This window comes from Bombus huntii, chromosome 9, assembly GCF_024542735.1.
Source record: "Bombus huntii isolate Logan2020A chromosome 9, iyBomHunt1.1, whole genome shotgun sequence".
Classification (NCBI taxonomy): domain Eukaryota; kingdom Metazoa; phylum Arthropoda; class Insecta; order Hymenoptera; family Apidae; genus Bombus; species Bombus huntii.
In genome coordinates, this window is record NC_066246.1 from 17065354 (window position 1) to 17087845 (window position 22492).

Below are 22492 nucleotides of genomic sequence, written 5' to 3' on the forward strand. Positions count from 1 at the left end.
AACTTGTAATTACTTTATCACCGAACACCGTCGTTCAATTTAACAACGAACAAATTTTATTCCGCTGCTTGTGTTTATGCCTGTGTATTACGTTTATTCGTTTATTGTTCGCGATTTTAAAATTAGAATAACGTTTAAAACGAATCGTGATTGTGACCGTGCAGTGAATATTTGGGATGAATAAAACCTCACATTGATATCCTGTGTATATCGTCGTATTTTATATTGCATCATTTCGAAAGCGGTTCTTTGTCTTTTAAAGCACAGAGGCCTCATTATCTGTGATCTGAAAAAACAGAAATAGAAAAAAAAAAAACAAAATGAAATGGACGAACAGAATGGGAGCTTCCGGCGTATTCTGTCGTTAAAAAAAAAGAGAGAGAGAGAAAATACTAATCAACGAGATACACATATGTCGTGAGATCGAAATCGAAATAAAATGCGCGTGTGCATTTAACTAATTCCAAGGAACAAAGAAAATGGAAGCTTAATAAAAGATTAATTTCATGTCTAATGCTAAGTAGAGAACACAGGAACCGAAGAAGGAGCATGCAAAAGTGGACACGACGGATTCCCTGTGTAAAAATAAGAAAAAAGTGGAAAATTTGTCAAGTTGATTCTGGACAGAGTTGAATAATCGACAGAAAATAAAGTTTAAACATGGAGCCTACTACACGCGTATGATAAATTTTCAAATTTCTTTTCTCGAAAACAAAGGATCTTGTGAAAAAATTGTATTCCACGCTTTTCACTTATTTTCACATATAGAATGATTTCCTGACGACTATTTAATTCTGTTTAGTCCGGAACTAGCCGTGTTCAAGCATACTCGGTAAATTTTCAAACTCGATTTTCTCGAAAACTAAGCCGAAAATGAAAAAATGTTATCCCATATTCCTTTCTTATATAAACCATATATATATATATATATATATATATATATATATATATATATATATATATATCTGTCATAAATTGTGGATTTCCGGTAAATTCCATAGAAAATAGCGGCACTGGGCGCGCTAGCGCTAGAAAGCGCCTCATTAAAACGTAAATAATCGATCGAAGAAAGACGATAATTACGCGAACCGCTCAATTAAATTTGCTACATCGTGTTAACAATTCAGGGCTGGCACCCGTTTGATCGTCGAAGAATATCGCGGCCGCGCAATTAGCCGAATTAATGAATTATCGTTCACGTCGCGTCATAAATTATTCACTGTTATTCTGATATAAATATCATTCCTGTTCTAATTTTCATTGTTGGTTTATGCCTGTACAACAATTGTATAATTTGAAACGAGATCAATGTCGAAAATTGGAACTTGAGAGGTATTGATCAAAAGATTGTCACTGCCAGTGGAAATTTTCGTCATGGAAGGATTCAACGAACGTTTAATTCTGTTTCTCGGGATGATTATATGAACGAGTAATCGCGATTAATGGAATCAAATAACGACGAGTTCTATCGTATAAGAGAATGTTTTAAAGGACGAAGCAAAGCATTAATCTGTAAATATTGGTATATTCGGATGTCTAGTTTATTAAACAGATAGAATATCGATACTATTGTATCATAGACGATCGTAAAATGCCAGACTATTGTTCAAGTAAATATTTTTATAGAAAATACATCATTATGGTTATATAGCTTTTTGTTCACCTTTTCGTCTCGCATAAAGATCGTCCAGATCGTGTCATTGCTGTATATATAAGGTTATTAGAATATCATTAGCTCGTGGCCATTTGAAGCTCACTATGGAATCATCAAGATTCTTGAGAGATCAAGGTAACTTAAAAGACAAAAGAAATCGGTAACAGATTACTTAAAAGCCACGAAGAATTATCGAGGTTATGTCATTGGAGTCGAAGATCATCCGAAGGCCACAACAGATCACTGACATTCTATTACTCGGTGCCATTCATTAACCGCTCAAAAGCTCACAGAACATTTCTCAAAAACACTTTATAAGTTTACTATCAATGAGGATAAAAATATATAAATACCCCGGTATTTCATTTATTAAGAGAACATATGTTACAATGGTCGAATTACTAAAACTGTTAAAATAATTAAAAAAGATTGAAACTTAAAATCAATCAAATACTGGAATCTTGTAATTTTGAGGGAATGTAAGGACAATCTCTTTATTCCGATACATCGAATTCTCCGATCCTCGCCGTAAGAGACGAGAGCTTGCGCTAATTAACTGCAGCGAGCTGAAATTGCGCGCAAAAGCGAAAAGATGCGGCGGCGGGACGGTTTAAAAGGTTTTTGTCCCGGTGCATCGAGAATGAAAGAAGAAATCGGTCGACCACAAAGTACATGGAGAAGAGGGTCGCCGGTCGTCGAACATCCCTCGGACAGAGAAGCGTGCGTGCTATGACAATGAATGTTCCTATCTCATCGTCGTCTCCCGGAATACGTGGTTTTCGTTGACTGGCTCTAGTGGCGCTCTCAACGCGTCAGAAGGGTGAAAAGCGTCGACGAAGCACTCGCTGCTCCATCGTGTTCGCGGCTAATTGTCTAATTGCATTTAACGGGTGTTCGATTTGAAAGGTGACTGTTACTGAGTGCTGCATGTACGAAACATTCGTGCGTAATGGCGGTCGTTTGACGTCAGCGCTTTGAAATTATCGCTATTCATACTAATATCATTCTGTGAAATAATTATACATTTACACGTGAAGGAGATGTTTCATCATGTTGATGTATAAGAGCGACGCACCAGCGAAATAGTACATTTGGGGACACGTGCAAAATTTAAATTTGAAAGTTTTTCGGGTGAAAATATCGAACGAAGTTTTAGCCAATGTAGTTATATTATTTAACAGAGAATCGCATAATTTCACAGGAATTTCATAATTTAGAAATCGTTTGAACTCTTGCTTTAACAGTAAGCGATATACGTTACGTATATAAACAACATTCTATCAAAGACCTTTAAAATTGAATGACTGTAAAAGGAAAAAGAATTTTTCAGCGTCGAATGGTCGAATTATTAACGACTTTCTACTTCAAACTTTCCATCTCAAATTAATTTCTCGAAAAATGTACTTTGTCACTCTCGTATAAGATATATATGTACCTATATGTACATTTTGTCATATCGCATTATATTCAGACAAAAATCATATAATCACCATGCGTTCTGTTTTTATGCAGAGCTTTTATCCAGAAAATTATCCAGCTTTTATCGCTGGACCATAAAATATTAATCTGCCGCATTTTTGGCAAACACGAATGATCCAACGGGATGGGGAAAATAGGATATAAGAATCAAATGACACCAACTGTTTCCTATTGACATTCGGTTCATTGCTCGACAACTTTGAACCGAACTTAGTTTCAAACCAACTATCACGCAAAGACTACCATTTTTCTAAATGAATCCTTATCAAGATTCCAATATACTTTCCATTTTTTCGAAAAACAATAGAACGTCCAATTTATCGCCGATATCAACGTTTTCGTCGTGGTGCCACGCTGAAAACGTAGAATAAAGAGGTAAGAAATCACGAGTAGCAGGACGCACTGTTGGTAGTCTCGTCCAACGAAAGACGCCAAGAAACATTAAAGAAGATAAACGGCCGGCGAAGTCGGTCTCATTCATAATTCATGCCGCTAATTTCTCACGGGCGGCAGTGTGCGCGCTGCTACGTTATTGCATTATCTGGAAAATCCTTGAATAATTCTCATCCGACCGCGGCTCTTGTCACGAAACTTGGACACCGTTATATCGTCTCCTTTCCACCCCAATCCGTTATCTACCTATCTGTCGAAACCTCTTTGACCACCATACATCTTCAGAATGTGCATGATGTTGAATAAGTTATACCGATGATCAACAAAAAATACAATTTATTCAAACAGAAATGAAACAAAAACCATTAATACGATATTGAAAGATGATAAAAGGTACCGCAAATGAAAGCAAGTGAAAGCAAGTGAAAGCAAGTGAAACGTCGACGATACTCTGACAATTTCTCCACTGGTTTTTCCGTGATCGTCCGAAGAGTTCTCCTTCGAGCAAATTGAACAGCAAACGAAACAGTTGATCTTTCATTTACAGGAAAATCGACCAAAATTTCTCGAATTGATCCTCTAGAAATGTTATAAAGAGAAAGCTCAATGTTCTTTGAACAATGGGTATAGAATTATATTCGATAGGTCCTAATTACTGGAGTATTCCGCAACTGGGACTCAATCACAGAAAATGTACACGTTCGTATCTAAACTTTAAAGCGAATTCTACATTTTGCAACATACGTAATTGTCAAATGATCATAGAGTACATTCCTTTGGAATGTTCCAAGTATGCAGATTCTCGTTTGTACCGACTAATTGACTAACGACAAAATGAATAGAAACTTGAAAGAACAATTCAAGTAAAGTAAGTAACAGATTCACACGTGTAAAGCGGTTTCAGTTTACTTAAATACTTTGTATTGGAATTCATGTTAGATCTGTCTAAATTGATCAATTATATGGCAAGTACGATAGCGACCAGTGGAAAAGCAGTAGAGTGAGATGTTATGGGAGTAGATTTGATGATTACATCTGCGTTTTAGTAATTTTGCAAATCACACGGCGACCGATCAACGGAATAATTGGAATTCAGCGAGATGCACGTCGGTAACGGCGTACATTTGTTAATTTAACAGCGACGAACACCAACCGGAATTTTCCTTGCGTTTTACCCAGTGGTAAAATGTTTTTTCGTTTCAATTCGAATCGATCCGATGGCACGAGTGGATCGAAACGATTCCGATTACTTATCAAAAGCTCTGAAAAATCGGTTTAGAATTTCTCTAAATGACGATCAAACCGTCGAGTGATTTGTTTTTGCACCAAATTTTTTAGCACTGTTCATTAATACTATTGTTTTTTAGTACTAGTTTGTTGTTGAAACATTTTTATTCATTTGTTGCCATATTATCTGTATATACATATATATTATATTATCATGTTTCATTTATCGAAACATATAAATTGAAAGTGTGACTTGATTAAAAAATTTTGAAACTATTTTTTATTTTCTGATTTATTTGACGAGTATTCCAGGATAAGCCAGGGTGAAAAGTAACTAGTAATGAAAGTAATAAATTAAATACTTAACAAAAGATTTGAATGCATTTTGAGAAACAATTTTGAGTGCCGTATGTAGCACATCAACATTGTCAGAGAGTATACGATAAAAAGGCATTTCAAGAAAAATCATTTCGCCATATTCTTCTTCGTATTCTTTATTATATTTATTTAAAGATTCTTCCATTCAGAAGAAACTACATAATGGCAAAAGAAAATCGCTAAGTAGAATATTTTGCCGAGCTTTAAGATCGTTCCGCTCGAATACTGAAGGAAATCGAGATGTAGCAAAAAGTGGTCGCTCTATAGCGCTGCTATTGTTTAAATCGTATGCATATTCGAGGAGAACAGCCATATACAGAAATAGGAAAAGACATGGAAGATATCGCGAAGCATATGCCGGGAGAGGTTTATCGCTGATAGGTACTTCGTACACATGAAAAGAAGAAGCGGAAAAGAAGAAGCATTCGAAGATGAGAGAAAATCGACAAAATTGAAAGTAGCTCAGAACTGAAACTATTACGATGAGAACGATGAAAAATGATACGAACTCAGAGAAACGTCTAGCCGGTGCAATTTATGTAATTAACTAAAAACATATTTAGTTTAATCACGTTTCGTTTTTATTTGCTTAATCTTTCATTTTGATCGTAGTTAGAATCGATAAAGGTTACATTAAAACTTAAGAAAAATGGAAAAGACATATTTGCCGAGGAAATGTATCGGAGTATTAGGAAAAAGAAACTTTATGTTATCGGAAAGTTATTTTATTCGCTAGAATTTTTCAAGCGAAACTCCGCCAAATATGTATCTCTGCTTTAATTGTAGAAACTTGTGGATTTTCTACTTTGTTACCACCATTACGTGATTAAATCTATGAAGAAAGTACTAACTCGCAGCCTTCCGTTTAATATTACACGACGATACGTCTTACGCAACAATCACCGGAAGCATCCCACGCAACAACGTCCATTCAAATCTCACCAACAAACCACAAACGAAAGAAGAATAACATAAAAAGCTAAAAGATAATACCATTTAACCAGATGGCAGGTTTGCAGAAAATAAAACAAATCCCCGGTTAAAGCAGAGTCCAAGCAATTTTGTTTTTCGCGATGCAATATAAGACGAGACTACTCAGCGCAATAATAAAGGTGCCGGTCATAAGTCGCGTGGGACGTAATCGACCGAGGATCGTTGTGTCTTATAAAACTTTCGCAATTTTGAGAGAGGTGTGACTGACGTGTAATAACCCCTGTGCCATCGGCAAACTGTGTTTCGAGACAATTTCCCTCGTCTTTTCCCTTTTGCTATTTCACCCACCCTTCTGCAAACTGTTTTTCAACCGTCCGCGAATTCATGCCCCGCCATCGATTCCGGCTTGAACCGAACCAGCGCTTACAAATTAACCCCGGAGTGAGACGATTTTTTCCCTTGCTCCTCGAGGAACCGAGCGTGTCTCGATGGGAACAAGTTAAATTAACCCACGGGGTCCGTCTTTCCCTTGGCTCCTTTCTTTCGCCCTTTCTCTCTCTCTCTCTCTCTCTCTCTCTCCCTCTCTCTCTCTCCCTCTCTCTATGTTCCGCTCCAGGTTCCAGCCTTGTCTTCTCTGTTCTTTTTATTTCCTTTTTACCCACTCCTCTGTGTTTTACCCTCGTCCAGTGCTCGCTTTTTTACGATAAAACATCGAAAACCATTATTTAAAAGCCGACCGGTATAATATCGTCTCCCCCGTGTTTCGTTAAAACCACAGAACCCCGGCTTTTAATCACGTAATCTGAACAAATCGCGATACTCGATGGAAATTATTGTTTCGCATTCAGAGGCCGATCTCCTCGCTGCTTCGATTTCACGTTTGCGGATTATGAATTGCCGGATTGCATCGCGTGTAAATTATAATTGCGATTCGGGGATAAAATTGAGAGTGCAGGAATGAACGAATTATGGACGCCTGTAGGGTAATTTCGGAAGGGATGGATTTGTTTTTAGGAAGATGTCAAAGTTATTATTTTAAAAGTAAATTATGAATCGGATATTATATTTTACAGTATGTATAGCGAACTACTTTTCTTTTAAATGTTCTATAATTTTAGATACTTTATAATGACATGATATTTTCGTAGACAGTTGGGGAGTTGAGTAAATAAAGTTTTAGATTATTTCATTGCATATTATATGTATGTATGATATGATGTATATTAATTTATAAAATTGATTAGTGAAATTGACTGTCTAGTGTCTAGTATGAAGAAATTTTCAGGAAATTGTCAAGGTTTCAGCAGTTTGGAAACCTGCTTTTATAAGAATGCTATGAAAATCCCTTCAAACACCACTACCAAAAAGATCATTTATTTTTATCAAAAATTACAATTACAACAAAAATTTTTAGAAATATAATACAAAATTCATAGATACGTTCAACGACAATTACTATAACAAAACAGAACTGGCGCATAGAAGCCTATGTTGCACAAAAAATATCGATATATCCCAATTAAGAACTAATGATAAAATTAACGATAATGGTATCGAAAACAGAGTTTCATTCAACATAATGCACGATCATAATGCTAATTAAGGTACAGGCACTTGTATCAGCAAAACAAAGCCTCGTCAAATCGCTGCTTTGTATCCAACCAACACACGGCATTCGCGCCGTATGTAACACACGCGCAACGTTTTGATTATCCGTGCCACGAACTACGAACATTTCATCAATACTATACTCGTGCTGTCTGATGCTATAGAAACAATAGATTCGAATCGACGAAACAACAGAAACGCGAAAATGAAAAAATTCGTGGAAAAGTTCATTATCGCTAAATTGTTAGTACTGCCAGATTTTTTATTCATGATTCGCGATTTGAGACAGAACCAGAAATTATAGAAGCAGTCAACACGAATAATGATAAAAATTAGCAGTAACCTCCCTTTCTGTGAAAAGTACCGTGTACTTTTGGCGCAAAACTTTCCAGCTTTATTCGCCCGTAAAGCGCGCTTCGTTGAAAAATCGACCGATCCTTTTGCACAGCATTGTCCACTTTTAACAGCGAAATTTGTTTTTCATTGGACGAGAACTGCTGGACGTTCGATTGCTTGAAAAAATACGTTGACCAACGCGATATGCCTTTTAGTTTTCATCGAAACGTACACTCCAATCAATACTTCATTGAACAGTCAGTTATTAACAGAGTGATGAAATGACCAATTCATATAAAGATTACATCACTTTGTTATGGCAAAGCTACATAACGAATCGTATGTTCGAATCACGGAGTTGAGTGTCGAGGTACTAGAAAATTTATATAGGCAAATCTTGCAAATCTTGTTCACGAAATAAAGTAGACGAGACACAGTTCTTCAATATACAAGCAAAAGGCGTTCCACAAATGGATTCTCCGTGCCTAATCCAATTTCTCGGGGAACGATTAACAGTGACACGCGAGAATCCGGAGGGTTGCCGGAGGATGGTCGGTCGGTCTCGTAGCATTAGCGGGACAAAGCCGATCGCCAACCGAGGACACGGATCCCACTCGAAGCGTTTGCATCGATAATGAACGGACAGGTGGCACGGTCAAGCCGAAGAGCATCGACACGATGTTCACCGTCGGTGACACTCACGATTGACTTTCCCAAGCCCGAGGCAGCCAACCGAGGATGCGATTATATTGGAAACGGCTACGAAAATAGCCTCTCGCGATGTGTACCGATCTCGTGGATTCGATCCTTAGGACCTCCATTAGCTATAGACCGACGTAGATGGAATCGCTAAGATGACGGAGAGACAAGCGTGCTTAAAGAGAAAAAAATAGAAAAGGAGTAGAGGGTACGAGAAAGAGAGGAAGAGAGGATCTCTTGGTCTCCTGCTGTTGCTTTCAATAATTTGGAAGTCTAATGTGCCCGTCCTGAAGGAAGAGCATTTCGGCAGATGGAGCGAACGAAGGAGACGAAGACAGTCGAAAGAAAAACAGAAGGGCGAAGAAGGTGAGGGTGTGAAAGAGGTAGAAGGACAAATTGACACCTGCGCGCGAGAATGGCGTCCCGACTGGATGTGGCGAGGGCAAAAGCATCGACGCGAAAGAGGAACCGTGTGAATAATGCAGACGCCGCGCCGCGAGGATTCTGCTTAAAAGTCCGATCATCCGTTCTATTCCCAGCGTTCGAGAACCTCGCTGTCGAATCACCGTGAAAAAGGTAACACTCGACGACATTTCGATTGGAAATCGACAATTCCTCGACTATGATTTCGTAATTATGTATGACTGCGACTCTAGGCTATGAGTGAAATGTAATAGCAATTTTGCAGATTGAGAATGGTCATGTGAAACGTTGATATTTTGTGAAATTGCACACAGAGAAAGAGAGAGACATTAACAATATGAAATAAAGTCAGAAATAAAGAGTAATGACAGATCTTTACAATTAACGTATTAAATGAATTTACGAGAGCCACAATAGGATTGTGGGAGTCTCTCTAAATGAAAATCCTTCATCAGAACATTTGACTGTAACGCTTTATTGTCAAAATAGTCAATCTACGATAAGCCTTGTGCCTGATAAATCATTACTAAGAATCAATGAATAGACAAGTCTTTTTGAATAAGAATCTTCAGATAATAACAACTCTTATCAGGAAACAAATTATGTATCTTTATCCTAACAAAAGACTCGAAAACAATTATAAATCGTCTGACGACACAAAACGGAGGAGAATTATCTGTTATCATTGTCCGATAAACGTAAACTCATATGTTCATATTTACAGTCCTATTCTTATCCACGACTCAATATTCATACTCCCATTGTCATTAAAATCACCTCATTATCGTGACCAATTGAAATTCCTTGAAGGGTAACGGCACCCTTTTATACGTTCCAGGAAACGACCCGTTAAATCTTATTGGAATTTCACTTTCGGACAACCAAACCTCATAAACGCTTCCGAATATCATTACACGGGTATAACCGATTCAGATCGAGGTCCTTAGCCAACACGTGATTCCAACAGATTTATTTTTTTATCCCGCTTAAGACGTCGGTCTTTCTAAGCCCGTCCCTTTCAACCTGACACCACAACGATGCTTCAATGAAACTTTCGGTGAACTCGCGTCATATATAAACTTCTCTAATCTCTGGTTACCATCGACGTCGACTTGATAGTTTTGAAAATAATTCGCTATGTATTATTTGTATTATAAGTTGTCATGAATTTTTTAGAAATTTCTGTTTACGTGTTAGAAACAAAGGAAAATTCGCGTTCGAACGTTAGTTATGTACAAGGAAATGAAATTAAAAATTCGTATTCTGATCAGATCTTAACAATTTTAAACGGCCGTTGATGAGTTTTATTATTTAGTTTATAGAATTTGTCCCGTACGGAATACAGCATTGGGAAGAAAGATTATTTTCAGTTGGAATTTTTGAATACTATAGAGAGTAATTAATTACATATTCTTTAAAATTTTCGTTTCTTTCATACTCGATAGCCAAGGTACGATAGATTTAAAAAATCCGTAAATGTCAGCTGAATTATTTAGATTTAAGTTAAATATAGTTGCGATCCACGATACAACAAAAATAATATTCTATTCGTTCTAACAAAAACTCGTGCGCGCTTTTATATGCGTTTATAAGAAATTTAAATGTACAAAAATGTACAAACTGCTGATATTGTATAACATACGCATATATAGTAAAACACTTGTCACTATATTTAGATAATAAAAGAGATCTTTAGATTTTGTTTCGTTAGTTGTGTTCGGGAAACTCTGAATTTGTATAAACATCCTCGATCTAGTTATAAACAATGCTATATATAAATCTATGAAGCTCGAGTTTCTTGGAAAAATGAGAGGGAAAAGAAATTGGAAGTTGTTGGAAAAATCGAAAAAGTTAAAGAAAGTTAGCAAAAAAACAGAGATGGAATGGTTAGCTGGATAGTCGACTGAAAGAAAGCGTAACGTGGTTGGCAGACGCTTCACTGAAAATGTTTATACCAGCTTTTCTGCCACGGCTACGCCGTGCATAAAGAAGCTTCAGAGAGGAGGGCGCGAAGAATGGAGAACGAGCAAAGTGAATGTGATTCGGATTCGGTAATTGTGAAATATTTATATTGCACAGAACGAGGGGTTGTTTGTTCTTGCGCGGCGACAATCTGACGATGGCTGCCGTTGAAATTTCCGTAGGCGACCGAGCGGAGCGCGAATGCAAATATTTGGAGCGCGACGCGCTTTAAACTCGTAATTCGTGCGGCTGCTTTTCGCGAACATGCATCTGAAAGATTCAGGAACAACCGAAGGAAGCGAGATGAACGTTTCAGGCGACGCCTCCGTGCACTCGACTCGTTGGGTTCACGTGAAAAAACATTGCACAGTTATTAAATAAAACAGCGATCATCCGCTATAGCGAGAAACTCTCACAGGTTATCTTTTAAGAATACTTACTTACGATTTTTTGAAGTTTGTGAAATTGGTATAATTTTATACAGAAGGGGATATTAATATGACTATTAATTCGTTACCAATGTCTACATGTATACGATGACCAGGAGGAAAAATCATGATAAGTCTGTTACGACCGTTCGCGGAGAGACGCGGTCGCTAGGAAAACGCGTCAGCGAGAGGCGTAAATTCTCGCTACGATTATGTTAATCGACGCCGCGAAATAGTCGTTCCTCTGTTTCGGTTAAGACAACAGAGGTGGTTTAATGAATGCAACACTGTATTAACAGGTTAACATAGAATGATATATTTTACAATAATATGATGAATATGTTACAGAAAGTTGACTCGACTTTGCGATATCTCTAGATAAACTCGTTTGCTCGTCAGATTTGTCAAAGTGTCACGTTGGACTCGTCAGAAGGAACTGATCGCCCTTCGATTATTCCTTTGTCTCATTTGGAAGACGACCCCCACTATGCTCGGGTCACGCCACCGCTCGCGCCTATGATCACGTATGCCTCTTCCTGTGTGAAAAACGCAACGATCAAAAATCGACGTTTCTAGAGCTCGCTGCTTGGCGACAACTATGCTCTCGTCGATACATTGTATATGATCCGACGGGCAGATAAGACGGTCTGCCTGCGACGCTGTAGGACCGCGAGCGACGGCTAGAAAATACAGCCTGTGGTAAGCCTCGTGGCGTAACAAGTCAGATCTCCACTTTTTACAGGAACGATTTGTTAGATTCACGGATAGAAGTTTTCCAAAAATAGATGACAAATGTATGAAATATTTAAGAATAAAGTAAACAGATACTTAATTAAATGAAATATTTATTCAAACATCCGGTGCAAGAGTACATGTTTAATGGCACAACTAAGTAAAAGGACAGCTTCAGTAACGTAAAATTGATTGCCAATCTTTAAATTGTTTGTCATGAATTTTCATTCTTTGAACATTCCCGAATCTCGAATCCTGCAATCCTTCCAATACTCGAAACAATGCTCTAGGGAACAGATAGGTTGAGAATTGCAGACCATTTATATAATAAATTCATTCTTCAAGTAAAAATACTAAAATTACGAAAGCGTTAACAAAGTGGGAATAACAATTAAAAACGCGCGGCCTCGCGCGTAACTGAAACGAAAATGGATAGAAAAGCAAGAGAAATCGGATGAAGCGGTGTAGAATAGAAAAAGATGGAGGGGGCAGGAAGGGGTTAGTCTCGTAGAGAAAGGCACAAGGGGGTTCTTTAGAGGGTGGCAGTGGAACTCTAGTTCGGTTGGCGGTGGAGTTTGAATAATGCAGACTTGCAAGCCTGCTTAAAAGTGATCGGTCGAACCTCACCCTCGTTTCATCCCCTCGCGGCTCCCTTTAGAATCCTACTTCCAGTTCGTCTAAGAGCACGAACTAAGATTGATTTTAGATTGGGTGGGAATTGGGAATAGCTGGCCCGTTACTCTCTGGCAACACGCTTTCCTTTCTCTACCCATCTCTGTCTTTCGATCCCTCTCTCGCAACCCTTCCATCCATGCTTTTATCTTCGTTCTGCTTGATTTTATTAAAGTCCCCGAGTCGACCTCGATATAGGCTTGTATGCATGTAAATTAGCGGAATGCTTTGAAGAGCGGCCGCGAATGCGTGAAGTCATTTCGTCGCGTGGAGATCAGCTCGGAGCAAAGCGGAGTTTAAACGGTCCTCGCTATCGCATTCGGTTCCGCTTGAAATTCACCGGAATTTGAATTACGTCTAACGGCAACATGGCGCGGCGTCTCGGACGAGACTGCTTCGGTCTAACCACCCCGAACCCGCTAAGGGAGTTTTAACGTTACATCGAATCCACGACACGGGGGAATGAAGAATTTAAATTCCAGAATTTCCGAGGATACGTGGACGACACGAAGATTACTTCGCTGAGACACTTTAACCCCTTGTGGTTTTGCCGATCGATTCTTCTCAATTTTAGTTTCCATATATCTACCTACATGTACGTAACTATCCAAATTAAATTTGCTTAAACATTCTGTAAATTAAATTCATCTCTTTAAAATATATTCGTGCCTGCTAATTTTATGGAAATTTGAAAATGGACATTCTATAAGCTTTTACAATTAAAATGGTAGCACAGTCGTCAGAACCTTGGCAAATTTCGCAGGCAATTTTGCTAATTGGAGAATACACAAATATTTTGTTCACTCTTCCGGAGTTATTTCAGTCTCGGAATTCTCAAGCAAACGCGTCGAATACGTACGACTTATGTTTGAAAATACTGATTCGAAATAACCATTTTTTATCGACCCAGATGTATCGTCCAACAGCAACGAAAATTCAATAAACATATCCTAAACTTAGGCTTCATTTGTCGAATTTTTCAGTTGTAACGAAGAGTTTTCAAGTTCCCTCGTATAAACTTTCTGATTATTCTCGTAAATTTCAATTTTATGACTTGAAAATTGAAGGAATAAGAATTTCCTTTATGAAATCGTTATCAGTGAGACACACGAAATAATAGAAACACAGAGAACCGCCTAACGAGTTCCCTATATAAATAACAACTGCACGTCGAAGCATATTTAACACGCAGAGTGGCGCGCGTTTACGCATGCATATGCAAAATTGTCGAACGACAGGCGCAAAACTAAGCGAGCGCGATTGCACGCGACCGCGAAGATTCGTATGCATAAATATTCGCGGAATCGCGACAAACAGACTCGAAACTGTGACCACATCCCCTACACAGGCGCAATATGCAAAGAAGACCAATATTTGCGCTTACTCGAAGTAACCACACTTCCTTCCAGCTTCAGAAAATTGCCCATTAATCGTTGAATTAACGCAGTCGTTACCACTAATTCATCGTCAGACATTTTCATTGAAATCGTCTGAAACTTAGCCAACAACTTAAACACACGTGTTTATAGAAGTAAATATCAAACGAATGTATTAACGATGAGGATCAGAGGGGAAAGTTAAATTTCAATTAGCAAATGGTATTATGATATTATGGAAGTTGAAGTAGTTTGAAATGCGGGAATAAGGGACGTTCTCTTTATTTATGCTAATGTTTCTTACTCGGAACTAACAAGCGGAAGTACAATTATGAATTTAGAAACATCGAAATGTTGTATTTGTGAGAAGAATCGCGAATTTTCACAAAGTAATTTCACAAAGTAGTTTCACAAAGCTGGTTAAGAACTTGCTTTGTACACAACATTAGTATAAGCGGTTCTATTTCGTAATGAAATAGAATTTTCAATGAAAATGTTCTTTATCAATATTATAATTTCACAAGGAAAGTATTCCGACGAAGGAGTTGAAACGATGAACGATGTATGTGTCAGAAGTGAAAATTTCCAGTAGAAATAAAAAACGCATTTCTCGAATCCAACACAATCCAAAAGGTAAAATAAATTATCTTAGCACACGACTTTCTGCCATATTTCTATTACACAGTGTCGACGATAAATATTCGACGACACACATTCATATTTAGTGTAAATTGAATGATTTTTATTTCTTTTATTTTCTAGTTATTCCATTTGCATCATATGTGCCCTATAACGTAAAATACCGAGCAAAATAACATTTGTTAGAGTCTTTCAATAAATGTAACCAACGGATATCCTTATATTTCTACGTGTCTGACAGTGTGTATCCCTTTTTACTGAACAAATATCGTTTCTTTATATTTCTCTCTACCAACATCGTTCGATTGTTTCAACTTCTCAATTTCGAAAGCAGACATCTCTGGTTAAATCAACGCAGAAAAAAGCAATGGCGCTTATCGTGGCTCGCCTATAAAGAATCTAGGAAAATCAGTTGACATTTACTGCGAGCCGGGCTTTCGTCGCCGTTAAATCTTCCGAGCGACGATCGAATCGTTCGATTTATGGGATCGAACGGGACTGGACCACGGGGCCCAGGGTGCAAAAGCGATTCTTATCTGACACGCACGCGTCGCTATCGCCTCCAGCTGTGAATCTCGTCGCAAATTGGCAACGAAAGAGGAGTGTTGAGTGGCAGACAGAGACGGATACAGGGTCGTACAACCGGATACCAACGGGAGAAACCGGAAAGGGTGGAGAGGGGAGGAAGATGGAAATAAACGAGCAGAGAGGACAAGCCAATAGGCCGATAGGCGATCTCTCATTCCGCAATGCGGGATTTCGCACCGCCCTATACATATATGTGCCGCACCATGCTAGCCACTTTCCTTCCCGCCATTGCACTCGCTTCGTATACCCCGTAGGACCGATGATCGGCCAGACAAATCTCACCGAAACGATCCAACTCCTGGACATTCGCCATGGATCTCTTCGGTCGAGAAACTCTACAACGTTCTTCTGGGAACCGGTACAATTCGAGAGGAAATCGACTTGTTGGTAGCTTCTTCTCACGAAGAGTCAATAAACATAATAGGATATAGCGATTATAAGTTATTTGTGAGTCGATTGAAAATCTAGAAGTTGCCTTTTGGTTTCAGAATGGTAGGTCATTGGAAGATTTCCGTTGTCGTTGATTCATTAGAAATTGTTACATCTTACCGTTTATTCATTTGGTTATTTCAATGATACGTTTATTCATTTAGAGATCGATATAATGAAACATAGTATTCCAACGATTGAAAATGTAGAAGTATTATTCTGATTTTCCAAAGCTAAAAGTAATATTTCTTGTCGATGATCCGTTAAAATGGGCAATTGTTTATTTATTAATACTAGCCTTGGAAAAGCTCAATGGGTATATTTGGATCTAGCAAAGGTATAAAAGCGCAAAGTTTCGCAATAGGCTGTAAACGCTTGCTCGGACAAGTAAGAATACGCTCTTCACGATCAATGCACCGTGTAATAGCGAGGACAAGGATTAACGCATGCTGATTTACCGACGACAGTAACCTAGTAGACAATAATTGCTGTATTTAGGTAGCAAATAGGACGTTAGTAACTCATCTTTGGCTCATTCATCTTCAATAACCGTGAATTGCGCTCGATTGCTCAAAGGGGAGAAATTCCTACCTAAGATACCAGATTAGATTCACATTGCACGAATTAAATTACTTTGAAAAAGGAAGAAAAAATTCATATTTCCAAGCTACAACTCCCTAACAACAGACAGAACATCAAAATTCATCCGTTAAATATATATCGTTATCATCCTAAATTACTCTTCAAACTGTTCAAATGGTATAAGTTCTGTTAAAAAAAAAAAAAAAAAAAAAAAGAAAAATAAAAGAATAAAGAAGGAAGGTAGGTAGAGGAAACGTACGAAAGTACGGGGAAAAGGGAAAACGCATAAAAAATGAGACGGGAGACCGCCACTTCTTTAATCAACGATTCAAACAGCGAACAAGCCCGCGAACTTTTAACAAATGAGCGCGCCCTGGAGCTTGTTCCGCGCTTTTTTAATGAACCAACTCCGCGAATGTTAACGCGCCACGTACCCGCGACTGCTGTCACCGCGTCGCCTCGTTGCACCCGCACAAACTTTGCGTCCTCTCGCGAAATAACGCGGCACCGACCAACCCGAGAGGGAAGATAAACGAGGCGACCGTTTTCGAGAGCCGGCGTATCGTCCTGTTGCGACGTCCAGATCGATGCTTCAATTATTTTCTACGAAAAGCGATCTCGTGTCGCGAAAATTCGACGATGAAGCAAACGAGAACGAAACAAAAAAAAAGCGAAAATACCGTTAAAAAATATCCGCCGTATTTTTTCCGAGATATTCCACGTTTCTCGTCAATTGCGCGCGTGTCCTTCGGAGATAAATCGAGATGGGATTGCTTCCACGCTTGTTTCTTTCGCTATAATTGACACGGTTATGCCGTGAGCAAATAAAGAGCATTTTGAAGAGAATAAAGAGCATTTTTCATGTAAAGAGTCGTCGGAATTCCTCCTTTTTAATGTTTTTACTCCAAATGATATCCGAGGAAAAATATTGTCAACTTTAGAGGAATTGCAAATACCTAGATCACTGTCAAAGTGATTAAACAGTAAATGAATATAGTTGAAGCCTGTAGGCAAGAAAGAATCCAACCTGGATGTTTCGAGTATTATTATAAATAAGCGTGAAAAAAGATGATTTCATCCTTGTGTTATCTAGTTTATTTATGATCAACAAATTAATTGCGTATAATTAGTTATACAAAGGAATCATAGAATAGAGTAGGAAACAGTGACTCGACTAGCAGAAAAATAAAGAGAACGTGAACCAAGCTCAGCCACTCAAATTTGCGCCATTATAATTTACTCGAGCGTGAAATTATCGCCCATTACACTTGATCGCCGTATTCGCGTCAGGATTAAACGTGTCGGGAAACAGGCAATGTAATCAACCTACATATACTAGCAAACAAAAGAAACAAAATGATATAATAAAGATAAACACAGAGGAAGAGAGTAACAGACTCTCTAAAAATAAATTGCAATAAATTTCAGCGTTTGACGTTACACGGGGGAATCTATATACAATACTTTCAGCCCCTCCATTACTTTTGTTCTCCCGTCTATCACTCTTTTAACTTGCTTTTTCCATAACTTCTCTTTCTCGTTGAATTATTTTTTATCGAGTTTCAGCTCTTCGATCTTTCCCTTATTCTCTTTCATCCCTCCGTTCTCTATTCCTCTTTTTCTTCACGATGTCCTCCTTTTCGTTGATCCACTGTTCCCCGCTCGCGCTCAGGGCGGTAGTCGGATAAAAAGGATTAATTGTCGGTCCCCTACTGCTCTTTCTCTCGGCCGAAAGCCGATACAACAGCTCATTATCGGGTAGCTCAGCTAAAGAGAGCGAACGATCGAGGGAAAATCATCGGCAAGATATTCTATATTTTATTCGAGCAACGTTCGTGCCTCGAACCACGAAAATTTTAATAATTGTGTCCGTGATACGCTACAATGCGGTTGATTAACGACAGATTTCTTCGATCGAGATCGACTAATATAATATAATTCAACGGGATAGTACGCATAATCCTGTTCGATAATTGTAATCGCGATAACCTGAATAATAACTGTGACAGGTGAAGGTTATCGGCACAGTATTTGATATCATCTACGATATCTCTACTCTCGAATTGATACCCCATGGTTACGTTAATAATCTTCTTTATCAAATTTAGTACGGAAAATTGTAATAGAGTTTTTATTTGTTTCTTTGTAATCGTGTAGATATCTGAGGGCCGCGTATATGGTTTCGAATTTCTTGTTGGAAATAGATGAGGGAGAGATGGGGGGGAGGGAAGGTAGAAATTACAGGACGATACGATGTACAGGAGGTGCACAAGCATTCCTCAAAAATTGAAAACCGTCCGCCCCGAAACAATTGAGGGCAATAACTAAACGAACTTCGTTACGAAAGGAAAAGGATGAACGGGCTCGTATTTGTTAAGCCCTCCGCGATCGAGAAACGTGACACGCGTATGTTCTACTTCGAAATGGGAAACAAGTGGAAAAGCTAACAATACGTTCCACAGAATTTCTATGTAACGCAACATAAAGCGGACGATGACACGGCTCGCTACGATATTGAATCACCGATATTTTTCCCAACGATTCTTTCAATCTTAATATGAAAAAATTGCGACTTTGCGCAAAGTTGATTATTTTTAAAAAAGGAAAGAATCGAATCAGGTGTCGTTTAACACGTTAGAATGCTTCGCCGACCTTCCCGATTTATTTTCTGCAGATTCTGAAGCGATGATCGCAGCAACTGCTTGCCATCGCGAAATATCCAGCCTGGAATTCAGCTCGACGAGCCTCGAGCCGACTGGTAAAAGTGAATTTTCGAAATCCGCTCGGTTCGGCTACGAACGTGCCGAGCATTACGATATAGAAGCGCCGAAATTTTTATCACGTCTCACGGTGAACTTATTGCTCCAAGAGGGATATCGATGTGCAAGCCAGCTCCTGTCCGCCTCGCAGACGAGATTTTTCTGTTTCCACGCCGTAGAGAAACGCTAAATACTTTGATATATCGTCGTTCTTACGGTGCCACTTTTATCGGCAAGCATTGCTCTATACGCGATTCCCGACACACATTCTCCAATTCTTGATACGACGAATCGGATGTACGCCATTTTTTGCGCTATGTTTTCTTTGAACGAGGTAAATCTAGAAGGAAATTTATTAACACTACAAAGATCTCGGATCATCTACGTTACTGGTCTTATTATTACAATAAAATATATTTCTAGAAATCCTATACACATATTGTTACATGAAAACGAATTTTAGGATTCGATACCGTACGACCTGTACGATATTGTTCGTTTATGATTCTCCCCAATTTTGAAAATGTTAAGATAAATGGAGGTTAATTTACGTATTATATGTTACGTGCTTGTTGCAAATATCTTGCTTATGTAACGATATATAATATGTACTTGTTTTGCATTTTAATGCATTATGCCTTCTTTAGGAGTTTTGTCAGTAATTCGTTAGAAAATATAGTAATTGGGGAATGGAAAGGGTCAAAAGGGACAATCGTAAAATCTTCTTAAAATGGAAACTATTTTATTCATGTAACCTCATAAAACATTTGATTATCGATATTTTAAAATCCTATCGTATTCACGATTTCAGTGCCTCTAATTTAAGACTCTACAAAAACCTTTCATCCGTCATGTCATCCACGTACGATTCATCCTGTCCCACACGAGCTAAAAGCAGCAATTTCTTGGATTAAACATAGCCTTCGTGCTTGACTGGAATAAAATTCATACTTCGAAAGGTTTTTGTTCGTAAATCTCGAGCATAGACAAGAAATATTTGACAAACGGGAGCAGCTGGCGGAATGGGGGGATTTGTCGTTGTACGGATTAATTGTCCAACAATTTCATGAGGGCTGATTTAATTACCTATCGAATATTGCTGTGCATCGAGCGGTATTTTAACGAATTCATTCGCTCGCGACGGATCCTCCAATTTCGTTAAAAGTAACGCATGGGCGCGAGAAACGGGACAGTTTTAGAAAATACAGCCTCCGATTAATTCGCTACGCCGAATAATTGAACGTCGAATTTTTCTCGTGATAAATGATAAATGATAAATGATAAACATGCGTGCACGCGTGCCCATCCGTTTTATCGAATGTATTCCGCGGAAATGGGCGTTTCATTTGTACAATTTAGTCCCAAATTTAACAAATTGCTTCGCGAAGGAAACAAATACTGACAAATTGTTTTCTATTTTCAGAGCGTCGTGTGGGGCGAATGGTCACCTTGGTCCAAATGGTCCAGCTGTACAAGGTAAGCATTTTACGCTTTAGATTTGACTGGATATATTAATTGATTGATACGATAGGATACACTTTCGTTCGTAACTATTTGTACACTCGTTCTTTATAGCGGAGTTTTGCAGACATTTAAACATTTGTTATAAAATATAATTTCATTAAAAAGTTGCGAATAAATGACAGTTCATTTTTGGAAATCAACAATAATAAAGAAATCTATAATTTGTAATTATCAAGCCTTGTAGAACTATTGTATTTTGTTATTTGAGAGATTAATTGTAAGCAAGTACACAGGTCAACGTACTTCTAAACTGATAGAAACATTTCCGGCGCTAATACAAGTCAATACAAGTTACAATGTAGTAAATAGACAAACATATCGTCGTCGAGTCTTTTTAATAGATAAAAAAACTACCAATTATTAACTTGTTATTAATCTCGACGTTTTGGTAAAATTCGCATAATATTACTACAAATTGATCAAAATATCCGGATTCTTCTGAACGATAGTGTAAACGATATTAGAAAATACGCAAAATATTTTACATAACTGTCGGAAATTTTATTACGGTTCACTGCAGGCAAAACACATTTGATTCATCTCACAGAAATCCTCGTCTCTGACGACAATCACTTCTGACCCTACAGCTTATTCATTAATAACGGATTGTGAAATTATTCTGAGTGACGTAAGAAACGATAAATCATGATTTCCCTATCACGACTACCGTTCGATTATACTTTCTTACAAATCACTCTCTTATCTGCGTCATGTCTCATTTACATTGATTTTTAACCGTCGTAGCTTTATCACATGTTCATTATACTAAATGAAAAGCCAAATAATCATCTCGTCATTCATATTGTAACTTCGTTTCTACGTATCGAGAATCACGTTTTTGCGTCATTTTTGTAACTCTTTCCATCGCTTCCTATAACGTAAACCAGTAACAAATGTTGGAAGGTTATCACGAGACTGCGGATGTCTATGCATTTATAAGAAATTAACTTAGCAAACATCCTCCATTTTGTAACAAAAATGTAAGATTGACGTTGTTTCGCTAAGTATCGCGTCGCGGCGCCATTACGTCGCTGGAATGTTAAACGTTTCAGAACTCATTTCGACAACGGTAGAGTTCCGGTGGCGGACGTCGGAACGGCTAGCTCGTTTTTCAGCCGACCAGAAACGGCCCAGACTGCGCCAGCAAATAATTTATGACGCTTACGACTGGTGAACTGCATTCGCCCTCCTGGAGAAGCTTATTGTATGATGTACGGTGCCGTACATTCGACGCGGCCAGCCACGGCCCTCTAAATCTTTGTTCGCGTTCCCCGATACATTTATTAAAATTTTTTCCCTTCATCAACGCATTACCATCTGATTTGTACCACTCTCTTTTGCCAAATCCACGACATATAGTGTATATCGCAGAAGTTTAGTATTTAGTACCTCTCCCAATTGTCGATAGTGGATAAATTGATATTTTCTTATGTGGCGGATCGGTATCAACAGGACGCCGACAGGTCGAGGCATCAACGCGGCGCAACACCTCCCGAACGATCCGCTGGTACCAACCGCCAACACTAGAGGGCTACGACGACAACGAGTCTGTCTAACTCGCTAGCGGTCGAATATACGAGCGATTGATGCAAATACCGCACCTAGCGAGACTCCCTCTACGTCTAAGGCAGGGACTACCGGGCATAGCCTTACTGACGAGTCCACCGATAG

General features: G+C 38.5%; 1 protein-coding gene across 1 annotated transcript in view; it reads left to right on the forward strand.

Annotated features, from left to right (window-relative positions):
* LOC126869672 (protein madd-4) overlaps positions 1-22492 on the forward strand; it is a 251061-nt gene that overhangs the window by 149104 nt on the left and 79465 nt on the right. Inside the window, exon 4 of the mRNA XM_050626515.1 lies at positions 20721-20773. Within this exon, the coding sequence (XP_050482472.1) occupies positions 20721-20773 (53 nt within the window). The remainder of the gene's footprint in view (positions 1-20720; positions 20774-22492) is intronic.